General features: G+C 38.7%; 1 protein-coding gene across 1 annotated transcript in view; it reads right to left on the bottom strand.

Moving 5' to 3' along the window:
- Positions 1-18,755: 18,755 nt before the first annotated feature.
- LOC118807251 (ephrin-B1-like) overlaps positions 18,756-25,753 on the bottom strand; it is a 50,372-nt gene continuing 43,374 nt past the window's right edge. Inside the window, exons 4-5 of the mRNA XM_036569208.1 lie at positions 24,626-24,742; positions 18,756-22,998 (exon numbers count right to left, since the gene is read on the bottom strand). Coding sequence (XP_036425101.1) covers positions 22,619-22,998; positions 24,626-24,742 — 497 coding nt within the window. The 3' untranslated portion in view covers positions 18,756-22,618. The remainder of the gene's footprint in view (positions 22,999-24,625; positions 24,743-25,753) is intronic.

Below are 25,753 nucleotides of genomic sequence, written 5' to 3'. Positions count from 1 at the left end.
TCAGTGAGATGTGAATCAGGCAGCACTTGGTGTCCAACATTAGTAAATTGGCCCTAAATGGTACATGCTTAGGAAGCCTTTTTGACCTCCATGCGCACACATTTCCCAGCATGTGCAATTTATTTAAGCCCCTACGTTTTTTTTTACACACATGAAATCGAGAAGAAAGAATTCCACCAATGGCTTTTTGGGGATTTCGTGCATTTAAGGGAACGCAGGCCCTCGTTTGTGAGGGAAATGAAGCGAGCGAAAGATATACTTGCATAATTAAAGCCCGCCGTTGCCTTTTTCTTGGAGCTGATGGCTGACCTACAGCTGTTCAAATTTGGGCAATATTAAATGACAAGGTGACTTCATGTCCAGTAGGACACCTGAGACGACGGAGGCAGCAGGGGAACTGAACAATCTATTCTCCTTCCAGCTGAAAAGCTCCATTACTCAGCCACGGCAGCTCCTGCCTCTCAGCCCAGTCTGACGAGGAGTCAGAACAGTTTAGCTCTTTTAGTTAGCCATTTATGCCTGATCTCTTTGAGTTTCAGTTGTGTATGTTTACATGTGTGTATGTTTTCCAGTGACAAATGCTGCTTGCTCAAAGTGCTCATATATCCACATAATTATCATGCCTGTATGTGCTTTACTTATTTATTGCCATGAATGAGAATAAGCATATCTGTATATTCTCATATATAACTATAAATATTAACAGTTAAGTGCATAGAAATGCTTTTCACTTACAAAATCAGTCTGCAAAACATGTAATTTAACCAGAAGTGCCCAAAAGTTGCATGTGACTGTATGTGTGCCATACAAAGTTACTGACTGTGGGGGTCACTGGGTCAATGGCTTTCTCCAAAGCAAAACTAGGGTAACATTCAGAATCTGCCATTACCATAAAAACTGTTAGGTCGAGCACAGTGATGGCAGAACTGAACATGCTGGAATTGGCTAGAAACAAACAGAATACAATTTAGCAAACAAGATGGGCTACAAAGTGCTTTACAGACTGGCTGTTACAAAATGACATTCAGGTTAATTTGGCAACAATTGAAAAGGCTGAGCTGAGCTGAGCTGAGCCAACATTTTATGTCCATTTTACCATCTTGGCTGTAAATATGTCTCAGTACATGCTAATGTCCTAGTATAAGCTAAAAATATAATGTGAAAAAGAGATTTACTTTGTGCTGCTTTTATTTTTATCTTAGCTGTAGCTGCTTTTTTCACATCTGTGGTAGGAAACGGTTTCTTGTAAAATGTCTCAGCGTTCGACTTTTTATGAGGCTGAAGTCAGCTTCTCATTCGCCAGCTTGTTTTGAATTTTCCTGTTACACCTTAAATAGCGCCTGAGACGCGAGAATGTAGCTAACTGCTGCACCATTTAGTGGAACAGGAAAATTTGAATGAGAACCTGACTGTAGCTTCACTTTTTAGTGTTTGACAGTTTCTTGTTGCAGATCAAACATTTCAGGAAACCAGCTGAGTGCTTATAAATGTAAATAAGTCCATTTGTCTCCATATTATCAATGCTTGTCTTAAGTCTTTCTCTTTGCCCTTTGGTTAGCTACTAGCTAGCTAGGTGACTGTTGTCTGCGTTGCTGTGTCAGCAGTCTTAGTGCCAATCTTCAGGGTTAAAGAGTGAATTACCAGTAATGCATTAACTCCAGCGTTTAAGACCATTTTTAAGACAACAGGGCAGTAAATGAGCCACATTGCTGACCTCTGGACTAGGGGTATTATAACCGCTGCATAGCAACAACTCGTTTCTTTGATTTATTTTGTTTCTTTATTTTGTCAAATCTGTTGTATAAAAGAAAGAACACTTAAGGTTGTGTGTTATCACGAATAACATCACGGCTCATCAACAGAGTTTTGATGTTATATCTTTAGAGAAAGTCTACAGGTCTGCTACTGAAGCGTAAAGCAGGTGTAAGACCTGTTACATTTGTTATAGGTCTACAGTAGTCGGAGCTCCTTAGTCTAACATTTCCCCATATAAAGGAAACATGCATTTTCAAATTATGTCAAAAACTGAAAAATGGAGATATGAGGTTTTGTTCTGACAACAGCAATATAGAACATGAGCTTGAACAGCTTAAATAATAGTTTAACAGTCAACAGTTTCAACTGGAAGCATAACACCACCACTACTGCACAGCTTGCAATACACTTGTACATTAATTAGTATAGCCTTTTACACAGGCCATGCATGGCAGGTAGTGGTGAGTGGATGCTCACACAAAGGAATCCTGTTTCTTGCCCCTAGAAGCATATACAAAACAGTCCTGCTACCTTTTTCACTAAGGACTTAGAAAAACAAAAGCAATGAGGAAATGGCCTGTTTTTTTTTAACTATTTTATTGCACTCTTTCAGACAAAATAGATATAAAAAGAAAGAAAAAAGACAGTTGCTGACTGCTGTGTTTGGTTTTATAAGGCTAAAATGGAATTCTGATATTAAATTGCTTATAAAAATTAAATGATAAAAATTAAATTATTTTCTAAACCGCTGAATCCTCCTGGGTCGCAGGTTTTGCTGGAGCCTATCCCAGCACTCACTGGGCGGAAGGCAGGAAACACCCTGGACAGGTCAAAATAAAAACTATTTTAATGAATATAAGTACTGCTAAGTACATCTTGATACCATTATTCATTGGATAGTAGAAAATATTGATATATTCATCTCTGATTCCCACCTCTATGGCATTAATTACATTTTTCCAATCTCCATAGTCTCGAAAGTGTTCAATATTCCTTTCTTATCAAGCTAAGCTGCACATGACTTAATGCTTGTCAGGTTAATTTTTAGAATATCAGTTCAAAACTCATATGCTGTTCATGTCATATGCTGGTCAAGTGATGATGTACTCATGTATTTATGTATTTACAGATATGTTGGCTTTGTTGTCCATGGCACAACCAATAAATAAAGCACATACAGGCATAATACATATATATACCTGTATGCAAAATGGTCAAATGACATGTTTTGTAATGGATCGTGGTTCATGGATATTGCCATGGATGTCAGAAAACTTTACTGAAACTGAACTTCCATTTTTAAAAATTGCTAACAGCTAACTTTTACTATCTGCAGTCATATTCATAAGTTTGAACACCCCTGGTTAACTGACATTTTTTTAATGAAAATAAATTAACACATCCTTTACAGGGAACAAACATAATATGGCATTTGTTCTGCAAATTTAAGTGCACAATTTTATCTATTTGCAGAATTTAACATATTTTTTTTTACATACATGCATACATACATCATCTAAACCGCTTATCCTTCTGGGTAGCGGTGGGGTGCTGGAGCCTATCCCAGCTGTCACTGGGCGGAAGGCAGGATACATTTTGTTTTATTAAATTTTATGTTTTATTTTTTCCGACTACTGTGGACCTATGTTGATTTCAGCAGATAAACAGTAATTGTGCAATAAAGTGTGCAGAAGTGTGTTTCCTGTAGAGCCGGGTTGGGGAACCCTGGCCCTGGAGGGCAGTTGTCCAGCACACTTTGATAATTTTCCTGCTGTTAACACAACTACTAAACCTGGCAATGAGCTGCTGAGTTGAATGTGTTTGAGCAAGTAAACCATCAAAATGTAGTTTGCCCCCCAGCTGTAGAGAGGATGTAAATGTGTATGTATGTTATTTTCACTTAGAAAATCAACAAAACTTGTAATTTAACAAAGTCCACCCACACATTTGCCTATGTATTAAGAATAATTAAGGAATTAAGTAAAAAATTTTGAAGTTGTGCTTCTTTTGCTCTAATCTAAGCATTTCCTCTCTGGCCCAGCTACAGGCCTTATAGAGGTACACGGATGACCGTGTGAAAATGTTTTTGATAGCTTCTATCATTTCTGTCCAATATCAATAATATCTGTTTGTTGAGGCAGGCGAAGCACATTCCAGAAGAATTAAAACAACATTTTCTGAAACAATATCGTTTTAAATTCTCAACTATCCCAAAAGCCCAATTTCTACAGTGTTCACTTCTGTTTTCCTTTAAGTAGGCTACAGCCTGACTGTGAAGAGCAATATTTGATTTTATACATACAGCCCAACACATTAACCAAGGGCATGTCTGCACAGCAGATTTAATTAAAAGCTCCAATTATGAATTATCTATTGTCTTTTTAATGTCCATGTCCAATCTCCTCATTTTAGTCCACCCCTGTTTGCATTCCATATGCACTGCTTTGTTTTAACATCGTTCGCTGTGCCTCAGGCTGTTTGTAGCTCTAGTGATGGAATGGGTTTTGGCTTGTATTTGGCTCCAGTAAGCCAAACAGAATAAAATTAGCTTTGCATTGCAAACACACTGCCTTTAAATGTCTTGACCGTTTTGGCATGCCCGATGCGAAAAGTAATGGGACATTTCAGGTTAAATTGAGAATCCCACATTTTTGTTATGATTTAAATCTGTCCTCGCAGAAGTTTTCGCGTTCAGGCTGTGAACACAACTGGCCTTTATTACTTTGCAAGAACGGTGGAGTGCGTGGCTTCAGCACTTCAGATGACTGAATGCGATCTCCCCGTGTTAGCCCATCAAAAGGGTGATCCGGCAACGTAGCTTGTGTGTGGCTGTGCTGCACTCACCACTTTCCTTCTCTGCATCTATATCCCACTCACTCTTAGAGCTTAGAGCCAGAGCACAGGTGATAATAACAAACAACATACACACAAACACACAGTCAGAAAAAATGGGGATATATATATATATATATATATATATATAGAGAGAGAGAGAGAGAGAGAGAGAGAGAGAGAGAAAGCACTGAGGGAGGAAAAAGAGCAGCTCTTTGAAAGGGCCAGACAAAGTGAAAGGTCTCGGCTAAATACCCCAAAGAATGTGGCCTGGAGAAAAGGGAGCAGAGAGCAGAGAGGATAGGAGATAAGTCAGTTAACTGTGCAGTGAGAGAGACAAAAAGATAGACAGAGAGAGAGAGAGAGAGAGAGAGAGAGAGAGAGAGAGGGAGAACCCATTAAAAGGAAATAAAAAATATATTGTTTATTTAGAAATGTATATATGTATTAGTTGGTGTATTTCAAAATATAGAGCATATATTGCACATATTTTCTTTGTATTAACTTTTTTCCTACGAAGATTAAGGCAGAGGGACAGCAAGCCAGAGGGAGAGAAAGAATCAGAGAGACTTTAAAAAATAAATATATTGTTTTTTATTATCAATATGGTCCAAAATATAAACATATTTTCAGTATGTTAGCTTCATGTACAGAGACTGAGAGAGAGAAAGAAAAACTCATCTAAAAAATACATTTATTTTTATATTTTTGTAGGTACATATTAAAATGCAAACAGCACATACTGTAATATGTTTTCAGTACATTCACTTTTTGTATGAAGTTTGAGAGAAAGACAGACAGAAAGACTCTTATTACAAAAAAAGTATTGCTATAATTTGTTTTACTAGTATTTACTTACTAGTTATCTGTATAGGAATTGAGAAAAAGAGACTGAGAGATAAAGGTACACAGAGAAAGAGAGAGAGATAGAGAGGCCTAGTGTCATTGTATTGGGTTTCCGATGGCGGGGAGTGTGTGGCCGGCCCGGTCGGCATTCCACTGCTTTCTGTCAGTGTTCATGGTCCAGTGGTGCTGCTGACAGAGCAGCGCGGTGCCTGGCCTCACATGGCGCCTCGGCGGCTAGTGCAGCAAATACCAACTGTGTCTTAGCTTATTGCACGCAGTGTCCTTCGGAGTCCATTTCAATGGATGGACAAAAACGTAGTCAAGCAGGACAAACCCGTCGCTTCCCCCCTCAGCAGACTGACAACACCAGCCAAATTGACGAATCTGAAGAAATATTAACTCCAAATCAGACCATAACAATTAGGGCTCTTAGCCAGCCTGGGAAATGGCGTGGGAATTATTTTAGCCATTGACCCGTGAATTTAGAGTGGTGATGTGGTTATATTTAGGCCGAAGGACCAGTAGGTGTCTTGTTTGGTCTGACTGAACCTCCCATCTTGCTGACTTTCGGAAAGCACCCTCATTTAATTTTAGTGTGTTTGCAAAAAGATGATGACTAAGCCTTAAAGGCAGCAAGACTACTGTCATTCCATTTTTTGGGCTTGTAAAGAATGTTGAAACACCATTTGTGTTTTATATCTAGAGAACTGCACAGTTTTGCAAAGATCAGGTCAGTTTTCTAAAAAGACACTTTTTAGTGATTCTTGAGAATAGAAATTATGTGTATTTGTTTTACTAAAGTAAAAAATTATGTAAAATGCAAAGCATTGCACACATAAATGGTTTAAAAAGCGTAAAGGATTTCATATATATTCTCCATTATATTCCCTGTATACATGCTTTCGTTTTTATGTGCAGTGTTAAAATGGCTGTAGGACAGTTTGGTCTTTCAGAAGGCCCATATGGCTTCCTCCAGCCATGTACCTGGTAATGGGACAGGTGCTACTCCCCATGCACAGCCTGTTACCACGCCGCCGACCTCTGGCGGGTCAGGCGGCCCCATAACTCCACACTGACTGGAGAGTTTGACACCAATTAAAAGTTTTCAATTAACCATATGCTGAAAAGTGACTTTAATGACTGAAAAAGTTAGTCTGAGCCTGACACCAACGCCAGACGCTTTTCAGTAAAGGCTCTTTTATATGAGACCGGGCCATGGGGTTTCGTGTTTAGACTGGGCCGCAGGATTGTTTGGATATATAGTTAACAGCGCAGGCCAGATGTGTCGGCCCCTGATGTCCCCACTTTGCCCCATGCAGACGTTTTGTAAACACTGAATGGCTTTTTGAAAGACGGATTTGGTGAGAAGCGCTTGTTGACCATGAAAGCGTCCTGTATCGAATTGAAAGCAAAGCACAGCTAATACAAATCATACCATCTGGTCACACTGCATATTTATGCCTGGTATATCACCACTGTATTTTACTTTCTCCATGATGGGGTGGTGTGGGAAGAGCTATGTTTTGTTTTTTTTTTCTTCCCCTCGCTGAGTTGGGCCAATCTTAAGCAAAAACACATGATCGGTGAGAAACTGTAAACTTTATGGAAAAGCTATTTGCTCGTGAAGGTCAGCGGTGATCCTGAAGATTGAAGCGGAAATGGAATATTTCAAATATCTGCCCAAAAGCTGGGATATCTGTCTTCAACCCTTATCATAATAAATCCTCCAATAATTGTGTATACTGTGTGCCCTTAAAGGCATAGTGCACTGAAAAAACTAAACTCAGTGCTGCCCTTTGCCATTTGTTTCCAGTGACCTTGGAAACTTTGTCACTATTAATATAACAAAAATGCTTTCCAGAAATTGTTTGGAGAAAATGTTAAATAATAAGTGTTGAATGTGGCTGTTCTATTGATTTTTCTTAATCTACTGGTTAGTTTACTAGACTGCATCTAATACTTTCATACAACAGCACAATAATAAATTTCCAGTAGGTTAATGAGCATTCACATGTTCTTGCTCTTTCTATGCATCATTTGATCTGCCATGTAAAATGTGACATGAAAGATAAAGACATTTTGGTCCATTTATTTCCAATAAAGAAAACCACAATAATTTTTGTTGAAATTCACAAGATATTCTATACAATTCAGCTATAGATTTACACACATATAACTCAGTAGGGGCCATTATACTATATATATTTTTTCCCTCCTCTCTAACACAGCCCGCAATGTAAATTGAGTTAGTGACATGTTAAATAAGCAGCCGTTTTTTTGAGTCAGAACAAGTTCCTCCTCTTTCCAACATGAATATTTACATAGTCTATCATGAGCCATGCTGCCTGCTGAATAACGTTTGCTAGCTTTGCCTGGGAGAAAGCTGTAACCATGGCAACTGCACTAACCTAAAGTGGCGGAGCTAAAGTGCCGGGACTATACGAGGGGGAATGATCTCATGCTCGTATGAAGAGATCCCCCTGCTCCTTCAGACAGCCGGCGACGGCTGCCTTGCGCTAACAGAACAGGAACGCCGGACTGAAGCAAAAGTGCCTCCTCGAGGCAATTTGCACAGACAATGACAGCAGACAAATAAGAAGAGCTACAGCAAGCAGTCCTACAGCTGCACAAAACACTGCCTGGGCCTGTCAAGAAACAAAGTGATATGTAGGCCTACGAAGTATCAGTAAAACTAGAAATACATTTGCAAACATTTGTGCATGTCACTTGTGACGCAACACAGGGAAAAAATCTGAAATAATTTTCTTTTTTAATTAATGCAATATTTATTCCCAAATGGAGATAATTAATGACCTAGTAATATAAGGCAGTAGTTCAACTCAGTTGTCTGTTTAACTTTGATATGAGGAGAAAGCCCCTAATAAGCCCACCCGAAACATATTTTTCACATGGAATTTTCCATTTTTAATGACATATCTTTTAATTCATGTGAGTCATGATCATCTTTCTATTTTACTGAAGAACTGAACGTGTTGTTCACATGTATCAGTGGCGCACTGGGTACTGAAGAGCAAAGCAGATGCAACATGTAAAGAAAAGTCCTAAAAATCTTCCCTCAATGTGGGTACACTTCAAAATGTGTAAAGAAGATTCTCAGAAGGTGGAATAAACTTGACCGATGAACTTCAAATGTAAGTGCGAGGCTTTAGTGTACAAATTGTAGCCAGTCATGCTCAACCATTCGGTAGAGCACATTTTGAGTCACTATACATGCCACAAAGTGCCATCTCAACCGTTTGGTAGACGTGAATATTTTAAAAATTGTGGGGTCAAAAAAATGAACACCAATTGTTTTTATTATTGCCCAAACAAATAAAAAATCCAAAAAATGAAATTCCATCGTTTTTTTTCTTGGTGAGGACATTAAAGGGTTAAAAAGTGCTGTAAATCAGTTAACAGCATAGTGAATCATATTTCACATTCTGTCATGTTTTGATTTGACATTGTGAACAGCAAATCAGAGAGAAGATAATCTCTGTTATTCCTTTTCACCTGACCAAAGCTGTGTCCTTGCTGCATAGATGTCAGGCCATTATTCAAAACCTATTGACAAATGCAATACAAATGGGGTCCCAGAGTCAAGTGAGACTTACAGTATTTTGTGTAATTCTAAACATAAAATTATAAATTCAGAAATTTTATTGGTTTTCTATATTGGAAACAAGTCGATACATTTTGTATTTTGAAACCACAAGAAGTTTTTTCAATATTTTCACTTTATAGCCCAAACTGTCCAGACTGCTATTGGTCAAATGACTGCTAACTCAGAACTCTGTAAAAAAAAAGTGGCAGAAGCTGCTTTTGAGGTTTTAATTGATGTAAAATACAACACTTGTTCACCTAAACCAAAATTTTGCTTTGCAATATTTCTTTCAAAGTATTTTCATACTTAAAACCAGGCAGCCACACAAAGTTTTTTTTTAACTAAAACCACTGACAGTGTTTTCTTTGACAAATATTTCACAATAAAAGTGCAAGTAGGTTTGCAGTGCATCTTTCATAAGATTTTGTGTCACTTGTCATATTAATAATTGCTGTTATTTTATTCAATAATAATAATAATAATAATAATAATAATGATAATAATATTAACAAATACAATGTAAGTTGAAATACTATAAGCTAGATATTGGAAGGTATTTTAAAATGTGTTATTCAATATTTCACGGTTTTGGGAACTTTGGGAAGAAGTTATGAAATGATAATTCATTATCTATGTGTAGTTTTTCTTGCATTCTTTGTCTAATTATTTTGCTCCATTCTGAAAATGCAATATGCCCTGAAATATATTACAATAGTGATGAACCTCTGATGACATGATTAAAGATAAAAAAAAAACTTATTAGACAGCACATTTGCATTTGAGCCTTCTGAGAAAATATTTCAGGTCAGTAACACGTTAATGATAACAAAATATTGAGCATCTCTAATATGTAGGCGTGCTATGTGTGAGCATTATATATTTGTAACATATACAGATATATGCAAAATTTTTGGTTTCCCTGGGTAATTAAATGTTTTGCTGATTTTCTAAGTGAAAATAAATCCATGCATATTTTAATTTACAATTACTTTTTATTTGCCAAATTTAACATACTGAAAAAAAAGGTGGCCTGTGCAAAAGGTATGACACATTTTATATTTTTTTACAATATTTTAAAGCAAATAAAAAGACACTTTGCAATGAAATTTGCAGAAAAATGCAATGTTTAAGGTTATTCCATGTAGAGGTTGTGTAACTTGTTTTCATGTAGAAAATCAACATAAAATGTTTGTTTGACCAGGGGTGTTCAAACGTTTGCATATGACTGTATCACCCTGCCACTAACAATGTACTTTGCATTATTTGATGAGCTTGGTATCTTGAACCGAGCACAGTTCCAGTTTCCTCTGATAATATTATGTGCCTATGCTCTTGCAAAAATAAATAAATAAATAAATAAATAAATAAATTAAGATCTCCTATTGCTACTCATTTTTGACAGCATTCTTAAGCTCAAAAGCACAGTCTTGAGATAATTAGGCCAAAACAGCAGAACTGTGTTTGCAAGCGTTTTTCTACACTCCCAAAATAATGTTATTTTGCCTGAGGGGACTGTCATGACAGCAACAATAGTCATAAAAAAGAAATAATGTTGCTTATGAGTAAAAATAATAACCCTAATTGCATATTATTATTACAAGTAATTCCAACTTGAATTTTAATGGGAAGAACATAAAGAGAAAATGCAAATGGAGCCTGTTTACGTAATCTGAAGGTGCCTATTTAATAAAATCTTTTTTTATTTGAATAGTCCATGGTATTCAGAGTAAAATCATCATAGGAAATTGAATTGTACCTCTAAATGTCAACTAGATGCAAGCTGACCCCTTCCCTGCTTTAAGAGCTACCTTGTGATTATCAACTGACCGAACATGTCAGTCTCTGTCCATCACCTGTTTTCATCTAGAGAATGACTCATGCAGTTTTGCTCTTTACAAGACTTTCTCTTTTTTTTTGTGCCAGATTGTGTGTTTTCAGAAGTTTCAGGCCGTGTTTTTGTTCACAAGAGATGCTTGCTACAGGAACAGTGCTGTGCAGTTGGACTGTATGTGAAATAAGCAAGCTTTTTCTTTTGCAGATGTTGCCTCATATTTAGGTCACACGCCAGATGGATGGTCATTGGGTCTGGCAGCTTGGATTTCCTAGAACCAGCACACACCACGGCAGCTATTTCTTCAATTGCTGGACCTACCGACGAAATGCAACTGACAAACAGGCCATCGTTTGCTGTACCTGGCCTCTAGACAGGCTCCTGATAGTTGTTTTCTGTCCAATCTGACTATGGCTGACTGAATTATGGTGTAAATGCCACGCACATGCACCTAAGGCAAATGGCATCATGAGAGAACCTTCTACTTAGCACAACTAAGTTTGAACTTAGATTATATGCTTGCATTAAACATTGGAAGCTATGGCTGTATCTAAACAAAGAAAGATTGGCTCGTTTCACTGTAAGGACTCTGTGTAAACCATTACTGCGATAAATCAGAGTGGAGTCAGATGCGTCTGATCACAAAGCGAAATGGAAATGTAACCAAGGAATCTACGTGGCACAGTTCCCACACGCACACACATACACATACTCGTATCAATGGGCAAGGTTGTAGTCTTATCCTTGTGGGTATTTCCACTGAAATTTCCATTATATTTTATCTAAAAACTCCTGTTAGAGCCAACCTTAAAATTAGCAACCAAAAGGAATAAGGACATTTCTGCAAAAAGACATTTTTACTCATGTTGACAAGCATAACTGCAACATTTTCATGTTTTCCATCATTCATGATGTCCATTTGGTATCCATAAAGAACTAAACACACACACAAACACACTTTGTGTTTGTAGTACTCTAGCTAAAGCTGCACAAAACACTGTCCAGCCCTGTCAAGTAACACATGAAATGTAGGCCTACATAAGCGTGAGCATAACAGTAGAGGATTATCCATTTGCAAACATGCAGGCCTACTAAGTGTGACAGCAGAGGATTTCACATATACAAATAGCCATTAAGTTATTCATTTTTCAGGAAATATTTCTTCTCCTAACTTTACCAAATTTCTTCAACTTGCATAAATAATGGGAATGTCTAAAGGAAAAACAGGAGCTTCCTGGTAGATCCCAAAAACTGTCACCTTTTGACAGTGCTAGCTTTTATGTTTGAGAGATAGGAGAAAATGAAGCTCCGCTCTTGCTTTGGATATGAAAAAAATCCATCAGTGTTTCTGTAGATGCGTCCACTCTGAGAAAACAACTCAACATTGTGGGTCTGAAAGGATGTGCAGCTGTCAAGAAGCCATTACTGAGAAAGCAAATGGAACAAAAAGAAGAAAATTGGCATACCAAACAAAGAAGCTGCTGCTGTTCTCAGAACAATGGACTGTCCATCCCACAACCCAGACCTCAACATCACTGAATGTGTCTGGGATTCCTTGAATCATGGGAAGCAGAAAATGCAACCAACAAACACTGAACTGTGGAATGGAATGTTATGGAAAAATATGGATGCTGTAATAAAGGCAAAGGGCGCATACACTACTGAAAAAGTTGATATTATATTTTGTTGCTGATGCTTTTGTGCAATTTTTGTTAAATTTTGTTAACATATATTTTCTATTTTTTTAAAAACTACTCAATGTAATATACATATGGTGTTCAAATATCTGCAATGTCAATCGTTTGTTATTAATAAAAGTCATATTAAATACTGCTGTGTCTACATCTACCCCAACTGTATCTTAACTTTAGGAACCAAAGGGAAATCTTTTGAGTTTTGTCAAATAAAACTAAAACTACTTTTTCTTAAGGGGGGCCTGATGGGGAACAATTACATTATCTTGAGGATGGTCCGCACAAAAAGTAAAATGCACACACACACACACACACACACACACTCACCCCCCAGACACAACTCGTCCCTGCACCTGTGGAACAGCCAATACGAAAAACTCTTTTTCCTACCTCGGATTCAAAGGCTCCACTTTCATTTTGATTGATGAGCAGCAGCTTCGCTTGGATCTCCGCCATCTCCAGGGCATGGCTGAACATGTCTCTGGCCATAATCCCATCAATATGTGGGCTGGCTGGAGAAGGAGGGTCGGCTCCCATGTATTCCAGGGCCTGAAGAGGAGAGCTCAGGCCTCGCGCTTCATTTCTTCCACCTCCGCAGATAAAAGCCTTCCACTATGTGCATGGTTTTGCTCCGGTGATTGAAATTGGGCCTGTATCAATATCAATATAGAGGCCGCCATTACGTATGCCAGGGTGCTGCTCACCACGTGTTTTCCTTCCGTAAGTCTTTAAATCTTGACAGTTTTGATTAATCTCCCTGGTTCGTGAAATGCCGTCATGTAATTTGATTATTCAAAACAGAACTGACGGTCAAGCTTTTAAATAGTGAAACAATCGTCTCAGTGCGACATGGAGATACTGCATTAGGGTAACTGACAAAGCCACATTGATTTAATTGTGAGATATGGCAGCTCTCTATACAGGTCGATAGGGAAAGCATTAAGACAGAGGAGCTCTATTCCCTCACTACATGAAGATAACTATAATCGATGAACGTGTCTTATGATGTCCCATTTGATGGTCTTGAGAAGTGATAATCAGCCTGGCATTCTGCTAATGTCACACTTCATCACTGCAATGAATTAAGCGTTACAGCACAGTGTGTTCAAAATAGCTGCCTTATAGTGCACTATACTGTCCTCTATTTTTTAAACAGTTCCATCCGAATAGTTTAATGAAACTTCTTTTCCTATCTGTTGTCCTTGGTTTTGCCTGATCTAATAGCCACATGTATCCACATGCAAGTCTCTGCTAATATATTTAGCATGGACATGCTGGCTGACAAGCATACCAGCATTCAAAACACAACATAGAGTTTTTGTGGTGGCTCACCACTGGCTGTGCTGCAGCAGGAATGCGGGAGGCATGGCCATGCAAAGCGGCCATGCAAAGAGGCTCTCGGCTCTCGTAAGAGAAACTTTAATTTTCAGAGTTTAAGTTGTTGTTAGTCACAGTTGTTGTAAGTTATTGTTGTGCTATTCTTTGTTAGGCTGTAGGGTTGTTGGTGTTGAGTTGGGTTCTACCATGGAGTCGAACTGTATGGCTTGAAGTGATCTGCCTGATGTCCCAGGTGGGGGTTTAGTTGTGAGAGACAATTCTTTCTTTGTTTCTGTTTAATTAAAAAGCATTTATTTTTAAAGTGCAATGTTTCCTGCATCTTGCTCTTCTCTGATTCTACATAGGTGTCAGAAGCGGCGGACCCCTTTGCTGCCTGCTCAGCTGAAGAGCATTTACCTTTCAAATGCAAAGACACGGCAAAAATTTTGGCAAATAAATTTCGGCAAATAGATTTCAGGCTACCCTTTTAAAACAATGCGTGGCTGATGCTACAATATGTTATTTTTGCTGGTGATCAAATTGATAACTACCATTGCTTCTGATCAACATACCAGCATCCAAAACACAACATATGCTGGTTTATATGTGCATACTGGTCTACGCTGTTTTTTTCTAGCAGGGTGTGTGCATTCTTTGACTCTTTATTAAGTTCACGATCAAAAATACTGCAGTGTCCAGCATACAGACAGTGGCTGGGTTTCCATTCAAACGTTTCACAAATAATATGCACATTTATGAAATTTCATCAGGAAAGTCGCCTTTCCATCCACTACTGTTATGCGAAGAAACTTTAGGGGGTGCATCAAAACGAGGAAAATGGAAAGATTTAACTTGGTTTTTGCTTCACGTAGAATTATCTTTACAGTCATTTTCCATCTTTTTTTCTTTATGTTGAGAGCATCCTTCGAAAAGCTAAGCACCACAATAGAACCATTTAAGATTCACGGAATCATGTGACCTCCAGCTTGATACACCATTGTTCATTCAAAAAAACCCTTTTCCATCACACTTTTTCACATTTCGCCTTTATCTATATTCTAATTTTTCCACTTCGTCCTAGCATAAAACTCTTTTTTGCAATCTTTGGGTGCTTTTCCTTATTTTTAGCCTTTTTCATTGAGGTTTTTTTTGTGCATTTTCAAAATTCACAAAAACTGGTGGATGGAAAACCAGATATAGTAGCCAGCAGTGTTCCCTGTGAAACATAATGCAAAGGTGTCCTACCAAATGTGAGCCTCACCTTACGCGTGATCTGCAGATGGTATAAGATAGCAATTACTACACACATTGCTGCTGTTGGAAGAAACCTTGTATCTCCATTTTTGTTGTTTTCCAGTTTTTGACATAATTTGAAAATGCCTGTTGCCCTTTACATTGTGTCTGGTTCCACTGACTTATATTAAAAGTAAAGCAGCTTAGCATTTTGGAGATACAAGGTTTTCTTCCCTACAACAGGGATAGGTCGCCTCCATCTTTAATTATTAGTGTATCAGCAAGCTAGTGCTCCTTAGGGTAAGAAATAGTATTCAGCTTAGTATTCAGTAACATAGATGTTGATGCCAAATTCATACAAATGTTTTAATTTTTAATTTTCAAAATGTAATCAGGCTGATATTCAGCTTCCATTGTTTTGCTAGCTAGTGCATTTTTCTAACCCTTGTCTCAGGTACTGGATGTTACTGAGGCCGCAGGGCTGCAAGTGTATAAAAAGCAACAAGAGGGCACTTCAGCTCACTTCCATGCTGATATTGGCACCTGAACTGTGTATTACTTACACTAGAATACCTTGTTTGTGTGTCTGAAACGGTTAATGTTTTAAATATTTTTGTTTACGTCGTATGTGTGCACCAAAACTCCACATCATCAGCCTTATGAATTAGATGGGACGGCAGACTTAGACTTTGGCCCTATTGACTTTGCAGGTAAAACATTAAGTCCATGTGTCTGCAAGGTTGAATCGTCTCACTGTGCAATTCCATACATATCCAACTGCCTGGAATGTTCTAGGTAGGGCGCAGTGAGTGAGCACACGAGTAAACCATTTCTGACAAGAGCCGTAATCTCGTCCTCTGCACAACTCACTGCCTCCTGTACTGGAGTGCTGTTGTCATACAGCACGTTGCATCAGCGGTTTGTAGTATTGAGTTTTGTGTTTTCAGAACAAATGCAAGCACCCGGTGGCGAGGATGGGGGGAGATTTTAATAAAACCCACAACAGCTCCACTCGGTGGGGGCCTCGTGGTGGCTAAAAGGGAAAAAAGACCCTGATGAGCCTTCGTGCCTGTAGGCTTGCACACTGTGCTGCATATTGTTTTCAGAAATCCGTTCGGTGCTGAGCATCGCCGCAGGCTGTCCGTCCCCGTTTATGCGCCGTTTGCCTTAGAAGTGCTATCGAATGCCTGCAATAAAGAGGGACATATTTGCTGAGGCATCCATCTAAGAAGTGACGCTCAATAAAGTTAATAACATTTCACGCAACGTTAAAGCCCTCAAACCTGAAGGATGCGTACAAGGAGCTAATCCCTCGGCCATCTACGTGTAATTGCACATAAAGGAGCTCATTGCTAACAAAAGACAGGGTGCGAACAGAGGACGAACAAAACGCTAAGTGAAACCAATCCTTTCCAGCCCCAGAGAGCACATCAGTTAGTGCGCAGCAGTGAAAATATGCAAAGTTAGAGCTCAGAGTTGATAGAATGCCATCTCAAGAAATTGCTGCTTTCCATTTTGGGGCTGCATCCCTGTGCAGCCTGTAGCCTACAGCCATGTGTTTCTGCTGCGCTCACCTTCGTCATGCCAACCACATTTAGACGAGGCTGCTCAGTATTTTGTGACAACAAAGAGAGAAATCAGTTCTTCTACAAATCAGTTCTAGTCATTTCTTATTTCTGTAACTTTCTAATGATATACCGATATGTAATTTCTAGGCTGAAACAATAACCAATAACTTGTTTACAGTATAATCCATAAGAAGTGCAGTGTGCCTACAACACAGCTTGTAGAAATGGACAGAATTTTATGTACATATTTTACATTATTTAGCAGACTTCCAGAACCACTTACAATGGCGTGTGAATGTAACGTTAAGGGTCCCAATGACGTTTTTGGCACAGTAGCATTTATCCATGTGAGGGTTAGTGGTGTTCTCCTGTGCTACCCATGTAAGTGAGTTAAAATGAATGAAAATGTATCGCACTAGTGTCTACCAGAGCCCGATGTATTGGTTTGATAATATTGATGACCCATAGTTTTACTGGCATTATCAACAATTACCGACTTTTTACTGTTGCAGCCTGCCACTGACGAGCCCGCTATCAATCACCCAGTTTAACTACATCATAGCAATACAGGCTGAATTGGTAAATTTGAACACACGTATCCAAACATAACCTTTAGCATGTGAATAATTTACACACAAAATAAGTTACACACAAAATAAACCCTTTAAAAGAATATAACTAATGGAAAATATGTAATTAAGTAAAATAAGTAAAGAAGTAATTAACAGCAACCAAAACTGCAAAGAATTCTGGGTCACTCCACACCCAGGGCTATGGAATTTATATTGTTTAAGACTGAGCTAATGTACTATTTAACTGAAAATATTTCTGTATAAATTAAAATCTAAAATATAACTATGAAAAAAAATGTATTGTCTGATATTATTGGTGATTTGAATAATTAAAATTGGTATCGATCACAATTTTCATGCATATGTTTGCATGCTAAAATAGGGTGCTAAATTATCAGTTGTAATTATCGGCTATAATTCCAATATCTGCCTAAAAGTAATAATTAGCTTTTTCCATTTATGGGTGACTAATATATTGGCTGCAGATGTAGTGTGCGTCCCTAATAATAAGTTAGTGATTATGCATTGTCTTTCAAGGAGCTACTGAATAATAAGCCTTGGCATGTGTACATGAAGTTGAAGGGGTTAAGGATTTAGCTGGATCGAAATCCTTTTACACAGACATTAAATTGGCTAGTACCAATGAAAAATGCATGGTGTTCCATAACGCCTGCTTATATAGTCCTGGTTTGAATGGGCACTGTGCAGGCACCAGCCTGGGCTAGTTAGCCCTGGCTGAGGCCCTGCTGGACAAAGTGGTCGGATGCTCTTTGTCTGGGTTTTGCCATCGTCTCCACAAGAGGAGGAGGAGGAGGAATGCACGTGTACCCGTAGCCCCGCTGACACAAGAGCTCTCGGCCTAATCACCTGCTTCTCAGAGTCGCTCAAGCCCAGGCTCCATCCTATTAAAAGTCCCAGGCTGAGAAGTGGGGGGCTCCCAGAGAGCTGGAGCTAAACGAGCAGACTAATTTACAGCGTGCAGCAGAAGGAGCCTAGTCACCCAGTTATTGTTCATCAGTGTCTCTGAGCAAACCATGCTCTCTCGTATGCTGGGGGGAGGATAAAAAAAAAAAAGCAGTAGAAAGCCAGGAAATGCAGTACTCGGCTGAAGTCTCCTGCCAGTTGAGATGCTTAGCTCCTCCATGACATCTGGAATTCAAGGCGAGCCATTCGTTTTATTGCTGTCGGCTAGCTGCAGGTTCATTAGCAGCAGGGAAAGATGGGTAAAAATGTTAAAACTGCTGCAGGATTCAGCTGTATTTTAACTAGCAGCAAAGTTGCCACCTGGAGCCTCAGCCTTCTGGTATGTGGGACAAGGGCCAGGTCAAAGCCGAGACATGTTAATGCTCTGGCTGTTCTCAAACTTGCCTTTTCTTCTTACACAACAGGCAGCAGCTTGCCAAAACAGGTGCCAGTTTCAGTTCTGTTTTAATTCGATAAATACACCCTAAAGCCCATTTAACAAACAAATAAAAATGATCAGAGAAAACTACACAGGCAAACTTCCATGGGAAAAGAAATTTATTTTGTCGAATAAGCAATATCAGATTTCAAGTTGTATTATGGAACATTGTCCATCATTTGAATCAGTTGTGATGAGCTATGCCAAAAAAAAGCTGTGGTGTACATGGCAAAAATCAGCATGGAACTATTACAAACACACGGAATCAGGCTTTGTGAGCATGTACACGCAACATAATACTGTGTATCGAAAAAAGGAAAAAAATGCACAGATAGCACAACTGTTCCTGAACATAAAAAAGTGAAGTCATTTTGTAAAGGCAATGTTTATCCAACAAAGCATTTAGTACTAAGATTGCTGGGATTCACCATCAACTGGGGTCATCACGGTGAAGTGACACAAATGTAAACAAAAAAAAATTAAAACAACCCCCACATCAACTATTTTAAAGGATAGAAGTGGGGGCCACACATACCACAATACTGACCACAACTCTAACTGGGTGTTGCTATTGCAACATACTTTACCAACATGGAGACAAGCTTCAAAAATGGGAAGAATTGTGAACTGCAAATAAGAGGAGGAAATAAAAGGCAGAGCTTGAGGAACTCGGTACTTCAAGTAATAGGAAAAATCCTTTTGAAAGTAGGAAACTACGTTCTATGTGTATCAGACTCTGAGTGTGTTTTAACAGCAAACCAAAACACAAGAGTGAACAAATGGATTTTGTGCAATTTTAGTGAGGGTTTAAGTGAAATATGTAAAACACCAGGGAGTCAGCTTTTCCCCAACTCTTTTTCTTTTTCCTTCACTCTCGTTCTCTCTGCTAAGCTCTTTTGGATGTGTTGGCAGACGCCACGAAAGTGAGCAAGTGAGTGATTACTGGGTCTTAGCGTTAGGCCTGATCTACATCAAACAATTAGAGTGTGACCTCTTGGAGAGCGCACACGTATCAACAACAAAGTAGTGCCTACAAAAGTGAAGTCAAGGTTGGCTCAGCAATATAGGTGTTATTATCGTGCAGTTCCTCTTTCCCAGAAGCCGTCCTGGGGAGAGAGCTGGGTAATGAGATAATGAAGATCACACACACCTTCTGATTTATCAGGCATGGTGTGCCAAACCTTAGTATGATCCAATTACTCAACCGAAATCCAGATTAATTTGACCCGCACACAGTTAAAGGCACAGCCCTGTGACATACAGTAATGGATGCACAAGTTGATTTAAGGTTACCCTCAAATGTAATGAAATGCTATCATTTTAATAAGGGTAAAAAGTGCTGGTTACAAATAAATGGCTGCTGCGGTCACCACTCGTGGTCTTGACTCCATTTTGAGGCAATGTGTTTCTCCAGTTATTTTCCACTTCCACAATGAGAATGGCTTAGATTCAACTTTGACATCAAGGATTCAGTGTCTGGGTTCAATAATAAGATGTATGGGATCTCAAATAATAAGGTGGAAAAAAAACCCAACATATATAGAACAGTGTTGCGAGTGAACAAGAGAAAATAATGGGATACACTGAACAATGTCTGGCACTTTGGGCATGCCTGGCTATTGTGCACCAACCTCTCAAAGAGTATTGAAAATTTAGCTTTTGTTCAACTATGAAAAGCAAAAAAGAAACAAAAATGCAAGAATTTGTACAAAATGCAATTTAAAAAGACAACTATTTACAAAATCACCATTACAAAAATGTAATTTTGTATTTGTTTCTTAAACAGGGCTCAGGTAATATTAGGTTATTTTAACTTTATCCACATATTTACATGGTCTTAGTTTTAATTATTTATCTTTTTTGCCAGATTGTAAATAACATTGACGTCACTACATGAACTAAAAATAAAACATTAAAAAAACACAAAAAAGAAAAGAAATACTTGAAAATGTTGACCTCTATTCTCCCAGAGATGTTGCTGTTGCTGTAAATTCTTTCATAGGTGTGCAAGCAGACTTATCTGTGCCGTTGTCGTTTCTAGGCGTAAACACTTGGCGATAGGCAGTCAACAGTTTTACTGCAGAATAAAACTGGGCTTGCTTCACTATTCTTTTTTACAAGCAAACGCTTGTCCTTAACTGACCTGCCTGATTTTTTTTTTTTTACTCCCATCACTGAAGCTCAAGCAGCCGTCAGAACTGGCTGAATGTTCCCTTCCAAACACAGAGCTACACTTTCATTTGAATTTATTCTTGGTTTCACAAACAGCGTAACCTTTGACAACTCAAGATTATTGTGATTTACCTGAAAGAAAGACATTAAAGGTGGTGATATGTTTCAAGCTATCAAAGGGAGAAAAACATGTTAGTTTAGTCACTTAGAAACCAGACGGTCAAATCTAGGGAGGAGAGGAAAAAATGTTGGCAAGGAAAAAATCAACAATATAATGTGATTTTTATCACAGTAGCTGTCAAGCGCAGGCGAAATTAAAACAATTACACCAAATAGTTTATGTCACAAGCACTTTGCTCTGAAACTTATATGGGTTAAAGAACAATTGTACCAGATAGAGCACATCCACACTCTTAGAGCTTGATAGCTTTGAGAGTTTCAAGTTTTTCCATATTTCTGTATCTCTTCTCACAATCTGTTTTCATAATGTTTCATTTATAAATCAGTTTCACATATAACCCACATTTCTCTAAGGCTGTGTTATTTAAATTTTGTTGGTGCTTTTTGCTAACTAATCTGTGGCCCACACTTTTTTTTGATTGAATTTGAGTATTTTTTACTGAGGTTAAAACCTCACTAAGCCTTCCTACTGCACTTACCTAACAGGCATTTTTCCTCTACTTAAACACAACTTCCAGCTTCATATTTTGACATGAGGGCCGAGGCCTGGCTTCCTCTGAGCTAATTAACGTTTTGATTGCTCTCTAGCAACATTTGTTAGTCCATGACTTTTTTTAAAACTGTTTTTTTTCCCCCCAAAAATGTTGATTCTGACATCCATCATGCTGGTCTGTTGCTGAAAAGCTAATTAACAGCACCCATTAAACTTCCACATAAGCCGGAGTTTACTCCTCTTCCACTGAGCAGCTAACAGGCTACGGAAGCATCAGAAGCCACAATTTCCATGGCCTGCCTCGACATGCGTGCAGGAACGGCTTCTGTAATGCAAGCGGCTTAGTCATAAATACCAGACCATGGGGTTGCCTCTACTTGTGAACACAAAAGCCAGATTGCAAATACCATGTGTACATAAATACATGACACAGCATATGGTTAACTGACTATATGTAAAGGGACAACTGGGACCAAATGATCATTTACTATACATGTTAAACACACAAAATTGGCCGTGATAAGGACATAGAAGTGAAATATTCACTTATTAGAGAGCATACATTGAAAAAAAAAGCCTAAAAACAGAATTGCAAATCAATACCTTTGTGGAAGGAGCAAGAATGTTTTCCATCAAAAATAGTAAGGCAAACATCATATGATTTCCATTACTTGTCACCTTGTGCCCTTGTTACCTGAGCATTAAAAAGGCTCCATTTTCAACCAGATGGCCAGCCTGAAAAAAGCAGGATTGGCTTTAATTTAAGTTAGAAAATAGGTTGTTTATTCTCGTTTTCAGTGTGCAGTTTCTGGCTGCTTTTTTTCAGAAGCAAAACTGCCTTCTTGTGTTCCAGCTGCTCTGAATGGCATTTCATGGAACTTGTACAAATGTGAGAAAGAAGAAAAGGGATGAAAAGCTCCCACAGCAAGCTTTCAGCCTACAAAACGAACAAAATCACTGTTTTGTTTTACACAGTATCTGTGGATCTGCGTTGACCGTCTCTGGTCTGGTCTCCTTTTATGAAGCCTCTCAATGTCAGAGGTCAAGGTAGTAAAAATGGCGGCTCACGAAGGGGTGACGCATAATGCCTCAGTTCCTTATTTCCCCCTTTTTTCAGTCTCACACCTTGTAGTAGATATTGGCTGGGCTTTGTGGAGGCATCTCCTGTACGATGTACACGGGGTGGCCATAGTCCCCGCTGACCTTCTCATAATGCGGGCAGTAGTTGTTCTCTGTCCGTAAGGGGATGATGATGTCGCTGGGTTCGGAGCCAGCGCTGCCCGTCATCTTGGGACTGGCCAGAGTGCTGAGGGAAAGGGCAGCTGGCCGTGGTTGTGAGGGCTTCCGTGAACGCTTGCGGATCTTGATTAGCAGGATGACCAAGAAGATGATGAGGATGAGGAAGATGACACAGCCAGCACCGATGGCCGAGAATACGGCGATCTTAGAGCCCAGGATGCCGTCTACACTGTTGTCCTTATTATCCTGGTTGATTGTGTCTAAAAAACAAGGACACTACTTTGTCAAATTATATTATGTCAAAAATCTAATTTGTACAAATTTTCCCCTACCCAAAAACATATTGTATGTTTCATAAAAATAACTCAAATATTAATAATACCTATTTGCAGCACTATAGTATTTCTGGTTGTCCCAGCCCATTATAACTACATTTTACCTTGAAATATGACCATATAAAAATATTATTTTTGTGTGAATCTATACAACACATCCAAACATCTCATGTTTGAAACATAGTTCAAGAGTCATTTATTATCCCCAAATTATAGACCGAACATAAACGATTCATAAAAAACTACAAAAAATTAGCTAACTACATTTTGTTTATTTACTAACTTTATACTTTATACTATAACTTCTACTTTTAACCCTGTTAGTTATTTAAGCCATTATCAACAAAGAAACCTTTTAAAATGTGTGTATATATATATATATATATATATAATACTGAAATGGTTTAATTGGTTTAATTAATTAATGCTTTAATTAATTTTAATGGTTTAAATGGTTAAACATTTTAACTTTCTTAAGAGTTACAAAGGATTAAATGGCACCACAACTGTGGACTCACCTAAATATAGTTGATGAACCAACACATCCTTTGGTATCTAAAGTTTGCTTCATTACTTTTTGCACTGTAGCCACAAGGCTAATGGAACAAAACTTACATCAAGTAATGATTTTTACATTTTTTATTCTGCAAAGTGTAACAGTATGTAAGCCCACATAGGTCTTGTTGATAACAACTCAATGGAGTTTGAGGTAAGTGTGTGCTGATTTAGGCATGCACTTTTCACAGTGCAAATTAGTAAGTATAAGTTTCAATTACCTCTTAAAGACATTAGCCTTGTAGCTGCAGTACAAGACAGAATAAGCAAATTTGGGACATCAAACACGCCTTGGCTAAATCTGGGTCACTGAACTACTGCTTTTGAGTACAAATTAATGAGCACAAAATTCCTTACTTTGTTATATAAACAAAACATCACTTGTAAGAAAACAGGGTTAAATACTTTAACGAGTGAATTCTGGATGATGAAGGGCCTCACTCAACCTGGATTCTGATGTGTTTCAATTTTATTCTTAATAAAATACTCATAAAATGCTCAAGTCTCAACAGCAAAAATATGCCTTGCACTGTGTAACTTGATTAGTGATGAGAAAACAGAGAGAAAAGTAATCCAATACATTGTGATGGATTATGATGAACCCTTCCACCAAGACACATTCGTCTTTGGCTAAAGCACATGCACAAAAAACGCTGAAATATGGTACAATCCTGATGCTCTCGGAATGAGGCAGAAGGGGGCTTTTTGCACATCTGATTTTGTTTTATCCTTTCATTGGCTGGCGTCCTGGGTGGACAGAGGCTTGCAAATAAAAAAATGGCAGCTCTAGTGACTGAAATCTGAGGAGAGAAAAAATCTGTTTTTTATGCATTCAAAGTACAGATGCCAGAAATTCCCTTTACCTCAGTCCAACCCCGCTGATTGATTTTAATGGCTGAAGATGGCTCTATCTCTGTCTCTATCGCCTTCAAAATGTTCCGGGTGCACTTAAAAACTTAGAAAGAGGGATAATTAAATATTGAAAAAAAGGCCATACCGGTGTTCCCAGACTCCAGGGGTCCGTCCATGTCTGGGTTAGCAGGGTTGGAGCTGGCATCAGGTTCAGGCATGGGCGATTCGGTTTGCTCTGTGTCGGGCACCACTGCATTGGGGTCTGGGAGGGAGATAAACAGAGGAAAAACAAAAGCTGAATAACATATGCATCCCACACACATTCGTTTTGGATGGAGAACAAAGCCAGATATTAAAATTTCTATCAAAATCTCATTTACCGCCTTTGTTAGAGTGCCAAGCGAAATCAACAAAAAGCAATTATTAAATATTTCCTTCTCTGAGGCACCTTTTTCCCTGATGCGCACATGGCTCCTAAAAAAAGGCTCCTTTTTAAGGCAGAAAAAATGTTTAACTATATGAACACCATACATACTGTGTGTACTATTTACTGCAGTATGCCATACATAGTAAATCTAATACATATAACAGGATTTATCTCAAATTACTACGGCTCATATGACTAAGTAGCCTCATTACTGCACACAATATCAAATACTGGAGTGCCTTAATGAGAGTTTCTCTGCCTCAGGCGCAATCTCTTAAATAAGCCCATTGGCTCCGGCTCCCTGGGAAGCGTGCAGGACTGTTTAAAAGACGGCTGCCCACGTCTGCGAAATGCATCACAATTACAGCGCTATCATAAGAGCTATTTCATATCTAAATATGACCCTCCCCTTGAACAAACAGTCAGCGGAATGCGCTTTCTACACGCGGCAATTAATCTCAGTGCGGAGAAACGGAGGAAAAGGCCGCACGTTCGCCAGCCAGCAGCAGCAACTGCCACACGCTTGTGCATGGCAGAATGGGGTTAACATGGTTATATATTAACTTTTTATTGTTATTCATTATTCATGCTGTTAAAAGCCCATAATATGTCTTATTTATTGCAGTGGCTCAGAGTCTGTCTGGAGAAGCTCATACACTTGTGCTCTCAGAGGAGAGTGGGGTTATGTTGGGATGTGAGGGGCGACGTGGGCTGGAAAAATGCTGGTTTTACCAGCTGTGCTCGGTGGCTCCTGTGTGTAGTGCCTTAAACTGAAGTGCACGTTTCCGGCTGTCCACTGTGTGCGTTCAGGTGTGGGGGGTGTGCGGGGGGTCAGGGGCTAGTCAA

Source organism: Colossoma macropomum, unplaced genomic scaffold (assembly GCF_904425465.1).
Source record: "Colossoma macropomum unplaced genomic scaffold, Colossoma_macropomum, whole genome shotgun sequence".
NCBI lineage: Eukaryota > Metazoa > Chordata > Actinopteri > Characiformes > Serrasalmidae > Colossoma > Colossoma macropomum.
Note: the sequence above shows the minus strand (reverse complement) of the source record. Positions and strands in the feature narration are given on the sequence as shown.